Source organism: Eublepharis macularius, chromosome 14 (genome assembly GCF_028583425.1).
Source record: "Eublepharis macularius isolate TG4126 chromosome 14, MPM_Emac_v1.0, whole genome shotgun sequence".
Taxonomy (NCBI): domain Eukaryota; kingdom Metazoa; phylum Chordata; class Lepidosauria; order Squamata; family Eublepharidae; genus Eublepharis; species Eublepharis macularius.
In genome coordinates this window covers 21978476-21995812 of record NC_072803.1, presented here as the reverse complement: position 1 = coordinate 21995812, position 17337 = coordinate 21978476, and the positions used below count along the sequence as shown (strand labels likewise).

At 41.8% G+C, this 17337-nt stretch overlaps 1 protein-coding gene across 3 annotated transcripts in view; it reads left to right on the top strand.

Moving 5' to 3' along the window:
- The window catches only part of OGDH (oxoglutarate dehydrogenase), a 65227-nt gene that overhangs the window by 28578 nt on the left and 19312 nt on the right, over positions 1-17337 (top strand). The window contains exons 4-7 of one of the 3 annotated variants that reach the window (XM_054998523.1): positions 588-690; positions 8997-9041; positions 12825-12940; positions 16413-16567. In XM_054998523.1, the coding sequence (XP_054854498.1) occupies positions 588-690; positions 8997-9041; positions 12825-12940; positions 16413-16567 (419 nt within the window). Of the gene's footprint in view, positions 1-362; positions 454-587; positions 691-8996; positions 9042-12824; positions 12941-16412; positions 16568-17337 lie in introns of all 3 variants that reach the window. The other 2 variants (XM_054998524.1, XM_054998525.1) reach the window with 2 other exon arrangements.

Below are 17337 nucleotides of genomic sequence, written 5' to 3'. Positions count from 1 at the left end.
ACCAGCCTCATCTAGGACAAGTTGTACTTGGGTACACAAATGCAGTTGGAAGACGCTGCTAGTGAGAAGCTCCACAAGCATAATGACTTGCTGGTGTCCTTGCCCCATTTCTGAATTCTTCATTTACAGTTAGTCTCATTTCTCCAAGAGTTTATAGTATTAAATATTTTTACTAAGATAACATGATCTGGATAGTAAAATAAATTAGTTTAGTTTCTAACTTGTAATGCAGAACAGTATTGGTATTTAGAGTGAAACAACACTGGTCAACAAGAACATGATACCCTGACCTTGCAGAAAGGCTGAGGAGTGAAGATGCTTGTTAACCAATTTTGCGTGACTAATTTTATTGTTACTTCTAGGTCAGGGGTCACCACCATGCCAAGCTTGATCCTCTCGGCATTAGTTGTGTAAATTTTGATGATTCCGCAGTATCCGATTCTCCAAACGTCGGTGAGAATTACTCTGCAAATTAATTCTAATGTAATTTTAACTTTTATATCCCTTTCCTTTCTGCCCCCTATCCACCCCTCCCTTCCTTCCTTTTGGTATTCTCTTTCCTCTTTCATTCCTGGCCCATTTCATAGATTCGAGGGCATCATGTAGCACAGCTCGATCCACTGGGCATCTTGGATGCTGATTTGGACTCTTCCGTTCCAGCCGATATTATCACTTCCACAGACAAACTGGGTGAGGGCTCCGAGAGCAGTTAGTGCCGCATTGCTTGAGCTCCTCTTTCACTTTCACAGCTTTTAGATAGATTGCTTCACTAAGTCCAAAGGGAAAGGTCTTAAGTTTCCTTCCTAATGATCACTTTTTAAAAAATGAAATGGCAGCAACTACAGCCTGTCCTTTCACCAGTGCAGCCACACGTTATTGTCACATATGTATACACACTAAGCAAGCTAGCTAGTCAGCCTATCCTTTCAGTTTTTGTTTATTTGAGTTCAGTTGTAAATGAATATAAGTAGGCTAGTAGAGTGAGTGATTTTCCTTCCTGAGGAAAATGTCTGGGTCTCCGAATGCTCAGACTTCCTTGCCTTGTAGTGTTCCTTCGCCACCCCCACCCCCCAACATCCTAAACATCAATGGGGCTCTTGCTTCGGGTGATGGTGATTTGCTTCACCAGCTTGGAGCTCTGCAATGATACCAGTGTTGGAGGGGGGGAATACAAATGCATTTCCTCAGTCAGTTCAGTTACATTCCTGAGTTATGGAGCTTACCTTACTATCCAAAGAGGAGTTGAATATCTAGTTTCAGCTCTAGCAAATGACAGTCGGTGATCATAACAAGGAAGCTTTGGAATACATTCCCACATCTAATCAAGAGGCTGAAATGACAGGGCCTTTGGCTGGAAGGTGCGTGCGTGTGTGTGTGCGTGCTAATGAGGGTGCATGTGGTTGCGTTTATAATTCAGTTTGCTAGTGTAGCCCAATCTCTTAATTGTGATCACTGTAGCATTTTGCTACTTTTCAAGTGTAGAACAGGTTATGGTGGCTGAGCTCTATCAACTGCTGGTGCTTTCCACAGGTTAATGAACCTGGCTCCGCAAGTGCTTCTAAGTAGCATGCTTCTAACTTAGAATAGAGCAATAATAATGACCACTAACAAGGTTGAAACGTGATTAGAATGTTTGTGCATGTAATGTATGCAAAAAAGGGTGTTTAGTATTGAAAAGCTCATAGAATGTATTTTGGGTGCAGGAAAAAAAGCATACAAAGAATGGAAAACAACAAAATAACTGTGATGGATCTTGCTCTTTGAAGTACCTGTCCCATTAAGTGCTTGAGAACACGCTCAGTGCACTTGTCACTTTTACACAATATGTTGTTAAAACTGTAATCTTCGATTCACAGCTGGAACTCTCAGTTTCTGCCCAGTCATCAGGGATCTGTTTGCAGAACAGAGCTGCCAAACATACAAGGCTAAGGATACCAGGCCCTTTAGGGATCCCCACTGGGGTCTGCAGAATCTTTTCCCCTTCTGTCATGGGTTGCATGTCAAATGTGCTTGGCAAACCATTCAGCCATCATCCCTGGTGATTTTATCAGGAATAGTACAATGTATTGAAATAGTGAGGCCGGTGATTAAAGCTAGAACGTTCCTCTGTGGCTTAAAAAAATGTGCAGAGAATCTAACTGTTTTATGGTAAATAGCGCCATTTTATAAAGACAGTATTTTCACCAATGAGAATTTGTGTCATCTGATACAGTATTTCATTATGGCTGTTTTTATTATATTTGATATGCTGTAATCTGCGTTGGTGGTAGGTTATACTGAAAAGTGGGGCCTAAATGTTTTCAATACCATTTAATCCAGTCTTGAGCTATATTCTGCTAAGTCACCTATGGTAATGGCAGTACTGATTCTGGAACATTTTGAGAGGTGATCTACAGCAGACAGGTGTTTGGCACATGCTGCCCTTGAACAACGGTGATGGATGTGCTTTATTGTATAAGATGCAGCAGTGTGTTTTTCCGTCTTGTGTGGAGGAACTGGGGCTTCGCATACAATGTGGCACTAAAAATAAATGAAATCATCATTCTTTATGAAAGTAACTGACATTCTGGAGTCTGTAACCTTTACAAATTACACCAATTTTAAAAATTCCAAATCTGTTGCAAAGCACATAAATGTATCTGTTCTTTTGCTTTGACAGTGAGTATCCAGGCCACTGTCCCACCATCTTTTCCTCTCCTCTGCTCAGTGTGCTGAATTAAAGCTGGCTATTACAGGGAACTCTCAGCTCTAACGTGAAAAAAGTCTCTTGCTGTTTCAGTTGTTTGAAGGGTTTTGTTGAATGCTTGTTAAAGTAGGCCTTTGATTTGGAAAACGTTAAAATGCAGTCCTGCTAGCCTTGAAGTAGGCACAGTTAAGGGTCTTGAATCTGTCATGCATATCAGGTTAGTTTTTAACACTGATGATAGAACCTGCCCTTGTGTTATCTAGGATGCTCTTACCACATTCAGTGTTAGTTTTTCTCAAATTCTGCAGATTTGTTGAAATACTAATGTTTATATGACTATCTTAGTAGGATGAATGTCTATAAGAATGTCTATGAATAATATCCCTCATACATTCCTGTAGGAAGCCCGTTTTTGGCTGTCTGCTTGGTTAGAATACAAACTATACATGTATTGTGCCACACAAGTGATTAACGTTCACCAATCTTTCATATACTTACTCTCTGCTGATGGTGTGTGTTTGGAGTAGAGAGGACAGCGAATAATATGATTGTATATGTCATTTATATTTGATGCAGTATGTGCACGTGTATGTATCCCCATCACAGAGTACAAAAAGTAAGCCATCCACAAAGACTAGGACTTGATTTGAAAGAGTTGTGCCGGTGATGAAGTTTCTCTTCTAACCAGGATTTTTGTGAGCAATCAGAATTTAGCAAACCAGCTTAGAGGCAGTCATTCCCAGTAGTTAATATGAAGTTTTTTTTTTTTAACCAAGGATCGTTTTGATTAGAGCAATGCATACATAGAGGTTTGATGCCTGCATTTTATAAACATGCAGCAAGCTAGTCACAGTGTATCTACACCAGCTAATTTTCCTGGAGCGTGCTGTGGGAATAGTTGATGCACTCTGTACCTCACCCAGTGTATTGGGGCTCTGCAAGTTGTACTTCATTTTCAGGAGACTGAATATTTTTGAATCATTGTCTGTTTTGGGTGTTTGGACAAGGACATACTGAAAGTAGATTTACTTGCAAGGAGCAGGGCTGAATCCTACCATTTTAAGTGAAAAGCTGAAATCCTATCTTCTTAGCCTTTTAGCTAAGATCATGTGTAGTATCTGCTGCCGCTACAGAGCTCTGTCAATTAGCCAATTCATCTGGAAATTGAAATACACCTTTTATAGACAGTACTTGTAGGCAAATGTAGTTCACATCTCTTGAGAGATCAGCCCAGCATCAAAATAAGTCTTAGAAGGCATGGTTTTCCTGAGATTTCCCTTGTAGCTAATTAGCTTCTTCCTCAGCAATGGGTTTAGAATAACGCTAACTAGATGTGAATTTTACATCAGGGTAAAGGTCAAATGTCCAATCTTATTGAGGAGTAATGCTGGAGTGAAGGAGCTTTTTATCTGTTGATTAGGAGTGCTAAAAGAATGAGTTAAAATTGCTTGAGTCCTCTGACATTGGGAAGTGCTGAGCCTGGGTGTATGTGTGTTATGCTGAATGTTGTGTTTTCTGGTGAAAGTTGGACAATATCCACTTGCTGATCTATCAGCTAATAGAGGCTTCAGTGAAAGGAGCTGTTGGGAAGTACAGCTTCATAATTTAGCAATTAATTCCAGGATATTTGCCACAAATATTCCCACAGTGTGGTTTACAGAGATAATTGTGGACTTGTTTTTGTGTTTGCCTTCCAAAATGTGAATTCAAATAGCTATAGACTCACTGAGATCCTAGATATAAAAATATTAATTCTGGATATTAGACAAGAGTCACATAGACAAGAGGCTAGATAATCAGCTGGAATACGGCTCATATTTCCCTGGGAAAGTGTTTACCTTTTATGTAATTAGCAGCTAGACTTTAATTGTGACTCTTTACCTTTTACCTAATTAGCAGCTAGACTTTAATTATGACTCTTTAACACAAACTATTTTTTAGCCTGTGCATACAAGTCTTTAAAATCAGCAAATCCATTTCTGTACATTTATGCCCAGTTAAAATAATTGCCTTAGCATGTGTTACTTCTCGTGTTCACATGGATTTTTTGTTCAGCAGCTTTTTTCATTAACACTGGCTATGCAGGGATCCTGATCAAAGTCATAAATCTTTGAGAACCCATTCCTGCTTCCACAAAAAAGCCTGAAATTGTTACACTCTCTAGATCAGTGGTACTCACTCCACAGTTCATGAACAACCACGTTCATAATTATCATCGGCCAAAAGGGCCAGATTTACTGCCATCCCTGTCATGATGCCCGCACTCTCAGCATACCTGTTCTTCCAGTAGTGGCTGTTTCAGTGTGGGAACCATCTGCCAGCCACAAGCCCTACCATGCAGTGGTCTCACTCACTTTTCTGGAACATGGGGCATGCACCACATTGGGGAACAGTGATCAAAAGAGCCACATGTGGCTTCTGAGCCCCTAAGTGAATATCGCTTAGAGAGTCACAAGTGTCACTCCACAAAATGTCCGTAGGAAGTTCACTTTATAAAAATTGTTGGGATACTTCCTAGGATAATTTTGTTGGGAGAAAAGGGTTAAAATAGCTTAAAATCAGAGGTGCAGTGGATCTTGAATCAATAGTGAAAACATCAGTTTGCTTTTAAAATCATTTACTTCTAAAGGAAAAAGGTACACAGGATTGCTACAAAACAATAAAACCTAGAGCTACATCTTGCTGACCACGTGTACAGCAAAAAGAGATAAATAAGAATGGAGAATCTTCCTCTGTCTTCTTGACCCTGAAAGAAAATCACCTGACCTATTGACCAATAACAGTTTACAAACACACTTCAGTTTCCTGAGCATCTAGGCTATTGGCTCTGTGCCAGGTCCTCTTCCAGGTCAATCTAAACAATGGCATGGTAGGTAAACACATTAACCCCATAATGACTGAATGTCAGACCTTGCAACACATACATTCCAACAGTTTCCTGCCACCATATAGATATTTCCATCTTTATGGAAGGCTTAGCAATTATCCTGCAGCTAGAGAACATACTCTGAGGTGCATTTTGGGAGAGTGAGGCCTTATTCCCCCGATGCAAGAGGTCTTGATCTTAAAATGCAGAGACAGCACCATGCAACCTCTACTGTAAATTCAGGTTTCCTTTCTCTAAATATTATAATAGTTAGCCTTCTATCTTCTATCCTGTCTCTCCAGTCCAGTTAAATTGAATTCATAAGAGTGTCCTTTGACTATACCTTGGCTTTTAAGCTTGAGGTAATTTGTTAGCTTAATCATTTCAAGATCTAGTGTTGCCATCATCCCTATTCTATGACTAGAAACAGAAGGGGGTCCCCCCTGCCTGGCAGGGGGCCCCCCTTCTGTTTCTAGTCATTGGTTTGTTCCAGAGTGGCCTCTCTTTTTTGGTATCATCCCTATTCTTGACTGTAGTCCATACCTTACGATGGGCAGCAGCCTTATAAGCCCTACAATCCAGGGCTTCATGGGAAGGTGGTTTCCAGAACAGGCACTGAGAATTATTCTTTTGTCAGGCTGTACAAGATAAAAACCCTCTCCTCCACTCAGGCAATATTTGGATCTAGGCTATTCTAAATTAAATCAATTGGTTCCTTTGGGAGTCCATTATGAAACTGTAATGGGTGCAATCCTTCTGTCAGTACAATTTGTCTGCGCTCATAGTGTATACGGCTTTGGTGCTGCCTATCTGATTGGGTGGCACCTGAGACAATCCAGAGAAAAGCCAACTAAAAAGTCACCTGTTAGTTGCTCATTTCATTTTCTCTCAGGTACCTCCCTAGCTTGACCATTTGCAGCAACCAGAAGAGTAGAATAAAAACAAACTATGCAGACCATGGTGTTGATGGATTGAGGTTTGCCTTAACTTGATAAAGCATTACCTGAGGATAATGTTTTGTCTCAGCGTTGTTTCTTTTGTGTTTGAATACGTTGCCTTTCTCTTGTTATTCCTTGCTTTGGGTCTGCCCATTCCAAAGATGTGTCCACAGATTATGTGATAAGAGGAAAATTCATCAACACTAATGATAGCAATCAAATATTTAAATGGCTGTCACATAGAGGATGGAGCGGAATTGTTTTCAGTTGCCCCAGAGGATCAGAGCAGTACCAGTGAGTTAAAATTAAACCAACAGAGTTTTCAGCTAAACATTAGGAAGAAGTTCCTGATGGTTATAGCATTTCCTCAGAGGAACAGGCTTTCCTGGGATGTGGCAAGCTCTCCTCCTTTGGAGGTTTTTAAGCAGAGGCTAGATGGCTATCTGTTAGCAGTGCTGATTTCTGTGACTCAGTATGAACTTGGGCCAGCCATGAGAGGGAGGGGAAGAAGAGATGAGCCAGTGCTTGGCTCTCGTGGCCTTTTCTTATGTACTCAGGCAAGGCTTTTTTCCTGAGAAAAGAGGTGGCGGAATTCAGTGGTACCATACGCACATGTGAAGCATGCGTGCACGTGCTCCTGGGACTGCGTGATGACATCACTTCCAGGAAGTGACATCATCATGCAGGGTGTAGCCCCCTGGGAGCACTCTTGGGATTCAAGTCTGCTCGCCTCCCCACCCCAGGCCGATTTGGGCCCAATCCTAGCCTTTTGGTGCCTGTTTTGGCCATTTTGGGCCCATTTCGGCCCAATTTGGGCCCAAAGCAGCCAGGATCGGGCAGCTGCCAAGTGGGGGAGTGTTCCCTTGCCTGGCAGTAGCCCAACCCTGGCTGTTTTGGGCCCAATCCTGGCCATTTCAGGCCCAATTCGGGCCCAAAGCAGCCAGGATTGGGCCCCTGTTGGGTGGGGGAGTGTTCCCTGATCCGGCAGTGGCCCAGTCCTGGCCATTTCAGGTCCGAAACAGCCAGGATCGAGTCCAAAATGGCCAGGAGTGTGGCGGGGGGGCAGTTTTGAGAATTGCTGGAATGGCATTCTGGAGTGTTCCGGCAGGAAAAAAGCCCTGTACCCAGGGTAATGCCAATCACCACTTTGGAATCAGGGAGGAATTTTCCTCCAGGCCAGATTAGCTGGGCATGCCAGAAGTTTTTTGCCTTCCTCTGGGCATTGAGCAAGGGTCAATGGGGAAGTGGGGTGGGTAGCTTTAAATTGTTTGCATTGTTCAGGGACCCTTGGGGTCCCTTCCAGCTCTATGATTCTATTATTCTGTTTGAGGTTCTCCATTTTTTCCCATTATTGATCTTGGTTTGTGAAGTTCATCATATGTAGGAAATAATGGTTAGCACAGGATGTTTTGGTAGTCCTTGGGGAGACTGCAGGGGGAGACTTGGTGTTCCTTGAGTCAGTCTCTAATCAGTTGTTGTTACAAAGGCAGCCTCCTGTTAATCTCAGGAGTAGAAAAATCATATGAAATTGCACCTGAGAGAATCTGAAAAGGACAGCTTACAGGTGAGTATCAGGTTGGCTGGTTTTGTTCTGTGCTGAGGCCTATAGTGGCAGTACTATTTCAGCTGAGAAAACGAAAAGGAGATCTCAAACCATGTAGAGTAACTGTTGTCCAGTGTCTGACCAAATCTTCCCAGTAAATTGACCCTCTTTAGTAATGTTATTAACCGAGCAAAAATCAAAGCAGAGCCAATGACAGAACAGTTTCCTGCCTTGATAAACTTAACTCTGAAGATAAGATCAGGAGAGCCAAATGGTTAGGTTATTGGCTTGTAGATTATGGGGAATAATTTGCTCAGCCATGAAGTACCCAGCCTCTGGACTATTCACATTCTTTCAGTCTAATCTGCTTCACAGGAAGGTAGTAAGGATACAAGGAGATAATCTTATTCATGTTACCTTTTGCTCTGTGGCGGAAGAATCTAATACAAATGTGATAAATAAAATTTTAAATGATGTCATTTGGAACTGGGATAAGAGACCAAAATATTAAGGCTTTCCTTTTATTTTCAACTGTGACTTTAATGTGGAAATTTGAGAGCTATAAGATGGTATATTACTTTCCATATGATTCTCTGTACTGTTTTCATTTGAATATTTCAGCTGAGGAAACAAAGAGGAGATTTCAAACCATGTAGCTTAACTGCTGTCCGGTGTGTAACCCTCCATGCGTTTTATTCTCGACACTGTTCATTTTGGCTGGCTGTGAACAATCCCCATAAGGATTTCTTCGCCCTGTAATAGTGCAGTCATCCTCCATTCTGACCCTCTGCCCTGTGGTGGTTTTGACTATGTGAGAATACTTTTTTCCTTTTCTTTGTTTTAAGTGGTATTTCTCTTTATATGACTACATTCAAAATACTTTGGGTTTTAAAAAAAAAACTAACTTTGACTGGGTCTCTCTGTCTTCTCCTTTCTGCATCCTGCCTTTCCCTCCTTCCCCAGATCTTGCAGTATTCAAGGAGCGGCTGAGAGTGCTAACGGTAGGAGGTATGCAAATAATGGCCTTTTAACCGTTCTGGAGATTAGGACTCTCTTCTGAATAGTTGACTCTGGGCATGTTAAGTATAGGTAAAGTTACAGCTTGCCCATGTTATGGACAATGGGTGTCATCATCCCCCCCCCGCCCCTGTTTTTCCCAGCATGATTTTAAATGTTATAAGTGAAATGGATGTGTGTGTTCAAAGTGTTTCATCAGTTGTGCCTCCCAAATTTTGTACCCTTACATTTGCGTTGAAAGTGGTAGCCGTTTTCCTTATTGTTTGCTTGCTCTGGTTTTGTTTGTAGAGATTTTGTTGTGTTGTATACTTAATTGGTTGCAAGCTGCTTTGAATAGCGTAGCTTGGAAAAGCTGGGAGGAAATATTTTGGGTGACTGAGTGAATAAGTATGATCATTGCGCTGAGCAGTTTTAAAAGTATGCTAATGCAACTGTTTATTGGATGTTCCTCAGAGCACACCTCTAGGTGCCAGTGAAAACTTGGGCCCAGTTGTGTGAGTTAACTTGTTTTATTGTGCACAAGTCAAAATGTTCCCTCTTGGATTCCTAACTATATTTAGGCAAAGGCATCCGTTATCAGTGGGTTGCAGTGCAATCCTAAGCAGAGATAGTCCACTGAAGTCGGTGGGCTCTGAAGGTGGTAACAGTGCCTCGGATTGAACAGTTGATGAAATTTCTACACTGCTGAGTAATTAACATCCCTGCCTAGTCTTACATAGAGCTGTTTCAGAAAAGCTATTTAATTCACAGCCAAAATTTTTTATACTGTCTTACCTGAGAAAGCTGGGGAGAGTTTAACTCTGTGATTGAAAGGGAGCAGTATTGAGGGGATATAATGCCAGTAGGAAACAAGGATCCTGAGCACAACTTGTAGTGCATGAAATTTAACGTCTCCCTCCTGTTAGTCTAGTTATGTTGTAATGGCAAGAGGAGAGTGAAGGATATTAAGATAATTCTTCCTTGATGCTCTCCTGACAATGAATATTCACATATAATATTGTCCTTGATCTGGTTTGGCCATGTGAGATCTCAGCAGCTAATCTGCTCATTTACCCAGAATGTGGGTTCTGATTACCACACTTCTGAAGATTATGACTGTAGCAAATGAACTTGGTTTTTAAACACCATCTGAAATAAAATCGTAAAGAGGACTCCTGTAGTCCAGCAGCTACCAGAAAATTCTGGAGTTAAAAAGAAGACTGCTGCTGCGGCCTCTCTTTTGTGCAGGATTTGCCTCCTCGCACTCTGCCTAATTTTACTAAGCTTTTATCATTTGATTTTAAAACAACTTGCAAACATTTTTTTCTCGCTGCCTTCCTTAGTATGGGGGAGGGGGGCTGGCACACTGTTGAGTGACAGCTACATTTGCCTTCACCTCAGCCCAGCCTTCCCTCTGTGGCGTTAGCAAAGTGATACTTGCTGAAAGGTTTGTTACTCTTGCTCAAGTGTGTTTAATGTGAATTAAATATACTTGAGCAAGAGTTTCAAGAGAAACAGCCAACCCTATGCTAGTCTGTGAGGCGGTAGAAAGAGGCCTACTGTTTGATTTGTTCATGCTAAGTTATTGCAAAGGAATCTGGCAAGAATTACACAAAAGGATTAAGTAGTTAATAAAGAGTTAATGTTGTAGGAGATGATGTCTGCCTCCTGGTGCAGTCTGAGAGGAAGAGCAATCGGGATGTTTGGAAAGATGGCTGCTGGAGATGTTGCTGTCAGTGTCTACAGAAAATGTTTGGTTTCCTTAATAAGAGGTTGGGTCAGTTCTTTGGGTCGCCTGGAGGACCTTTCTAAATTCCATTCTGAGTCCACCACAAGTTTCTTGCCTTCTTTTCTCCTTTCCTTCCTTTTTTCCTTCCTTCCTTTTTTCCTTCCTTTTTTCCTTCCTTCCTTCCTTCCTTCCTTCCTTCCTTCCTTCCTTCCTTTCTCCCTCCCTCCCTCCCTCCCTCCCTCCCTCCCTCCCTCTTCTGTCTAGGAACTCAAACTGTTTCACACTTAATTTTCCAATCAGGAGATTACAAAAAGCATATATTCCCCAACACCTTGTGAAGTGTAACATGAGCATGCTTTTGTCATGGGTCCATGTATAGACTGTTCTAAAGCATTAGGACTCATTTTAAGTAACAGTACTAATAGAGATATATCTTCCCATTAGGGTGAATTTGAAGTTACACTCACGTTTTTCTCATTTAAAATCTTACATTTTAAAGAGTGTAAACCTTGATAATAAAGTGGAAAGGAGGGCTGCAGAGCAATTAGCAGAAAATATTCCAAATCAAAAATGAACATGGAAAGGAATTGCTACAATTGAGTTTCTAACTATGTTTGATAGTTTGTTGCCCCAAACGTGCATCACGGCAGAGTTTGTACTCTGGATTAAAACTACAGATTTTAAAACTAGGAAGTGCCAAGTTTGCAGTTGAGCTCTGTGAATAAGGGTGTGGAAATTAACTACACCTTGGGTATTTTAATGCATAGGCAGCCTAAAAGTGTAAAATATATAAATAAGTTAGCCCATCACTTCTCATGAAACCAACAGTACAGTGCATACTGTGGGGCTTCTGGCCAAAATCTAGTTTCAAGCTGAATTTCCCCTATCCCCCACAATATTTATTCAGACTTTCTCCCATTTCTTTTTTTCTAACCCCCACCCCACCTCATTCTGCTGAGGGACAGTGGGAATTAAATGAAATATCTGACTAAAGAATATGGTTTAAATTGAACACATTGTGGGGTTGCAGTTTTTGACAGATGCTATGTGAAGCTCTGTCTGTGCCTGTTCCAAAAGTATACAATTGTCCACTTCAGTAACAAGCACGGTTTCTTGTGGAAAAAATATTTTTCGTGCAGTTGGCTTGCTGTAAGTAGCAGAATGCCATATGCCATTGGTTGCTGGGACTTGCTAGATGTCAAGTGAGTAACCGTCAAGGAGTCTGTCTGTCTTGAATGTTGCAAAGTTCTTGTCAAGGTGCTGTGTAGTTTCCCTACTCCTGTTAGCTGCAATAACAGTCTTTACAGAAACCATTTTTCCCCTCAGAACTATCTTCTTGCCTTAATTATTACTATACTTGAGTATCATCTGCTGGACCGTTGGTGGTAACATGAAGGTCCTGGGGTGTCATATTGCATAGTAAATGTGACCCCTGGAAAGTGATTTTTAGATGAACTGTTGGGCAGTTTCTATGAGAGAACCTTTTGAAAGGCCTGTAGAATGTGCTTTGTTGTTTGCAAGGAGTCTTGTTTTGCTGTGGATCTTAGTTCCCTAGGATGAGCTATTCAGGAGAGTCCTCTGCAGAACCCCAAAGCTCTGCCTGCTTTTCTGGCTTTGGATCTGGGAATTGGTCCTTCAACTCCTTATTTCCTGCTTCAGTTTTACTTTTAATTCTGAACATATGGGAAATGTGGTGAAATGTATGTTCTCTGTATCTTTTTTATTTGTTTGTTTCTGTTTTCTCATAATTCTGATTTGTATGTACATGGGTCTGAAATTTTTATTGATTCCTCCATCGGATTTAATTACCAGTTTTCATGGCAAGTATATTATTTGTGTTTGTATCCTGTGTGCCTCATAAATAACCCTTTTCGTTCTTGCTTTACCTATCCATTGTTTAATTGCTGCTTGGTTTTAATTCATAAAAAAACTTCCCCATGCTTATTTTGTGCTGCTTTCTCATCCCTTCCTCTCCTAAAAAAAAACCCTGGTTCCTCTGCTGCTGTCTGCATTCAACAACCTCCCCTGCTCCTTCTCTGCTTCTCCTACCCATGAAAATCCTGCAGGGTTTTATGGACTGGCTGAATCGGACCTCGACAAGGTTTTTCACTTGCCTACTACCACTTTCATTGGAGGAAATGAGTCTGCTCTTCCCCTGCGGGAAATCATCCACCGTTTAGAGGTAAGAGAACTGCAAAGAGTGCCGGAGACCTTAAGACTGTTAAGGCATTGTTCTTTCTTCTGTCTGTCCTCAACTTAGACATGGCAGGATGGGGAGCATCCATTGATTTTGAGGGGTGGGTCACATCAGCACTCAACCCAGGAGCTCCCTGTTTGGGCATCCTCTTCCACATGCTGGGAATGCTGAGAAGGATTGGAAGGAAGCTTCCCAGAAACTCACTCTCCATCTCATTATATGTAGAATTTGATTAGGTTACATCCATCCCCCAGTCAGAAAACATTGTTAAATCCTAAATCACCTTTTGTGCCACTGTTACTGATATTTTTTCTTTTAACATGGTATTAATAAGGTCAGAGAACTTTCAACAAAAGAACATAAGCTGTAAGTTCTTGTTCATAAAGAGATTTGAGGGAACTTTGAAACTGTAATGAGAGCTTTAAGAATGAAGGTCGGTCATGATACACAGTTTTTACTATATGGAACAATCTACACATAGGTCAAGAGTCCATTGCCGCTTGCACCTTACTTGCCAAGTTTTGCCACGCATACGTTTCCCACATAGATTATCTTTGAGGAAAACAAGTATGAAGCCGCTGTCACCAAAGGCGTATTCTGAAACAATGCTGCAATCATTAGAAACAAGATTGCCATCAGTTGCGATGACTAATTGTCTTTTGCCCTGTGAGTCCAGGCAAGTTGATGTACAAGCTGTTCCCAAAGCAGCTTCCTATGAGCCCTTGATAGGGGTTAAAACAGCCCAACTCACATTGGTGGCAATGTTGCTGCTGATGACAGATGCTGCATCTGAAGGCTGAGATCAGGGCGGATTCTGTAGAAGCAAGCTGTGCGGGAGATGTTGTGGAAGCCCACATATAGGTGCACCTCCTAGTTCTAACCTTGCACAGTCACTTAATCTGAAATACGAAGTTCACTTTCAAAGTGTGAGCTTCAAAACCTATGTGAATTCTTTTTAGGGAAGATAAGTAAGACACTGTCATGCATAAATCTCCTCAAACGCTCCTTCAAAGAAACATTGTGGTAGGGAATTGAGTCCCAGGGCCATCATCACTATTCAGCTATCTGAGCCAGTTTGGTGTAGTGGTTAAGAGTGCGGGACTGGAGAACCGGGTTTGATTCCCCACTCCTCCACTTGAAGCCAGCTGGGTGATCTTGGGTCAGTCACAGCATCTAGGAGCTCTCTCAGCCCCACCCACCTCACAGGGTGATTGTTGTTGTGGGGATGATGATAACATACTTTGTAAACCACTCTAAGTGGGTGTTAAGTCATCCTGAAGGGAGGTATATAAATCAAATGTTATTATAATATTATTAACGCCCTGTGACCTTGGGAAGGCCTGCCTCTCAGTGATTGCAGCCTGTGATTGGGTGGTAGCAATGGTGGCACAGGGCCACTTGGAAAAGCCCACCTGCCCGCCCTTTCTTGGTACACATGCCACCAATATGGTGGGCTCTTCTTGCCCCCTACTCAGAAGGCAAGGAATGGGCTGCTGCAGCTAATTACCCAAGCAGTAGTAATCAGGAGCCGCTGCCGCCTGCCTTTCTCTGTGCCAGATCTGTCTGGGAAGAGGCCCACTAGGCAGCTTTTTGCCAAGAGATTTTTGTTTCAGAAGGGAACCTAAACTAAAGGTAAAATACGGTTATCCAAACTCTCACAAAATGGGAAGAATAGAATAAATGACGCAATAACTGCTGAATTCTAGAAAGTACATAAATATAGAAGCTAAAGGGTTTTAGTGGCCATTCCTGACAGGAGCAGAAGTCCTCCTTTTCCTGGCAGCCCCATGGTTTCCCTTGCCAATGTGGTTGTGTCTTGCTCAGTGAAGCAAAAGAACAGGTGCTGTAGACTCAGAAGGGGGCGGGGAAGCAAAGCATGGAGACAAGACAAAATCTCAAGGACACGGGTAATGCTGTCCAAGCTTTGTTACTTAGACCAGAAGCAGAGGACCCACCAAACTGGAGATGACCCCCCCCCTCAGTTTATCTTGACATGTCAGCATTGTTTCCCCTTTATTCTATAGTCAGCTGTGCTTTAGGCTTGACCTCCCTTGTCAATGAATGGATTCTAATTCACATGCTTAATGCCACCTTCTTTCTGGTAAAGGAAAGGGAACTTTGTGTCCTCTGCCTTCCTCAGCTCTGAGTATCATGACTTATGTCTAAAAATAATTCCCAGCAAGGCTGTTTAAAGGCCAGCCTCGCCACCCCTTGCCAAATGTTCTTTTGCTGCTCCACTCACATCTGCTGCAATCCCCTCTTGTGGATTCAGAATCTGAACATGACTGATCTAAAAACACAGCTAGTATAATCACTCCTATGAGGTCTTAGCTCAGTGGCTTTTCCTTCAGAGAACGCTTTCCACATCAACCCTTCCCCCTGCGCACACACCATACACTGTAGAATATGTGATGTACACACAGTCAGGACACTGGTCAGCCCTGTTGGGTTCCATGTAAACTAGGTATGTTTCAAAACACACTCCTCCCCCATCGCTCTGCATTGAAGCAAGAGGTGGGTAGTGATGGTTAGGGTGTCTTTCAGGGAAGCTTGGCTGCCATTTCTTATCTTATTGAGGAACATCTGATAAATATCCAAAGAATGCCAGTATTCCCTAAAACGTGTTGGCCTTAACTGAAGACTTCAGAGATACAGAACTTTGTTTTCAGTCTCTGAATTGAATTCAGGTGCACTGAGAGATTTAAATTGACTGACAGCCTCAGTACAACCCCGTATTTATGTGGAAGTAAGCCTCAATTAGATTAGTGAGACTTCCTGGTAAACATGGTTATGATTAAGCAGCAAGTAACTGCAAGAGCCAGCATGATGCAGTAATGATAGTGGGTTGGGTGTGAATTGATGATCAAGATGTTTAAATCCTCGGACAGCCAAACCTTACTGGATGGCTTTTACAGAGGTAATAGGGGTATATTATGACAAAAGAGTTCAGGAGATCCCTTTTATAAAAGGAATGGGACTTTGAACTGTACCACGATGTAGTGTGTATTATCTGTTTGCTTGGATATATTATCCCATTCTCACATCTGTGTTTTTATACTTATGTAATACTGTTTTCTGCGTTGTTTAACATATCAGGTCTAATACTGCATGCTTTTTTTAAGGCTGCTATAATTGTTGTCCTATTACATTGCTTATTAGATGTCTTGTCCTGTTGATGGCATTGACTTGCTTTTTGTAATCCACCTTGAGTCTTAGTGAGAAAGGTGTCTATAAATAAATAAATGGCTTTGAGCCACTCTCTCTGCCTTATCTGTTTCTGGATACAGTGAGATCACCCAGTGTGTATTTCCCTGTAGTGCCTGGAGGAAGAGCATGATATATGGAGACAGAAAACACTTTTTTACTCTTGGCTCATGCAGTTACATATTTAATTTGTGTTTGGGTTTGATCAAATTTTTAGCCTCATATTTTGTCCTTCCTTTCTGTGTTTAAATAGATGGCTTACTGCCAGCACATAGGTGTAGAATTCATGTTTATCAACGACCTGGAACAGTGCCAGTGGATAAGACAGAAATTTGAGACCCCTGGCGTCATGCAGTTCACTAATGAGGAGAAGCGCACCCTGCTGGCTAGACTAGTCCGGTCAACCAGGTACTTTGTATTTCTTCAGCCCGGTCCAGTGGAGTTTGTTAACATTGTAAAGGGTGTGTATGGTTCTGATGTGTGTTAGTAGAGTATGGCTTTCTTAAGTATAGGGGCTCTTGACCCAAACCTCTTAGGCTTAAAGCTTCATAGCAACATATCTAAAAAGACACACACAAAGTGGAAGTAAGGATCCTAGGTTCATGGTCCCCAAAGTACCAGAAAGTGTGTAAGAGATGTGGTACACTAAACCAATTGAGATACATAGGAACAGGCGCAAACTATCCCTATTCACTCCCTGGTAGAACATCACTGCTTTGTACAGTATGTGTCTTTTTCTGCTTAAGCAGGGAACTGTGTGAGAGAGAGTGTGTGTTAAAGGAAACACAGATATGTCCCATGTTGCATAGAACCATGTGTGTGACTCATGGGTAATTGATGATTTTTTTCTGCACATTCATCATGTTAACTGATAGTTTCAGCTTTGCAAGCAGCCACTCCATTGTGGTTTTTTTTTCTGGTAGCTACTTTTTGCTGACTCCTTGAACTAACTGCAACTAGGACTTGTTAGAGTCTTCTATTTTAGTTATGCCGCCCTTGGTATATAATGAATGTGACAAAATAGTCCTAATCTTGTTCCACACAGAGGGAGTGAGGGGCGGGGGGTTGCAAAGAGGCCAAGTCAAAACCAGATCCAATCCAAAGAGTAATCAGTTCACTCAGAGAGTGCGTGAGACACTTCCAACTTTTAACAGACAAAGTGTGAAAACAGTTCAGGA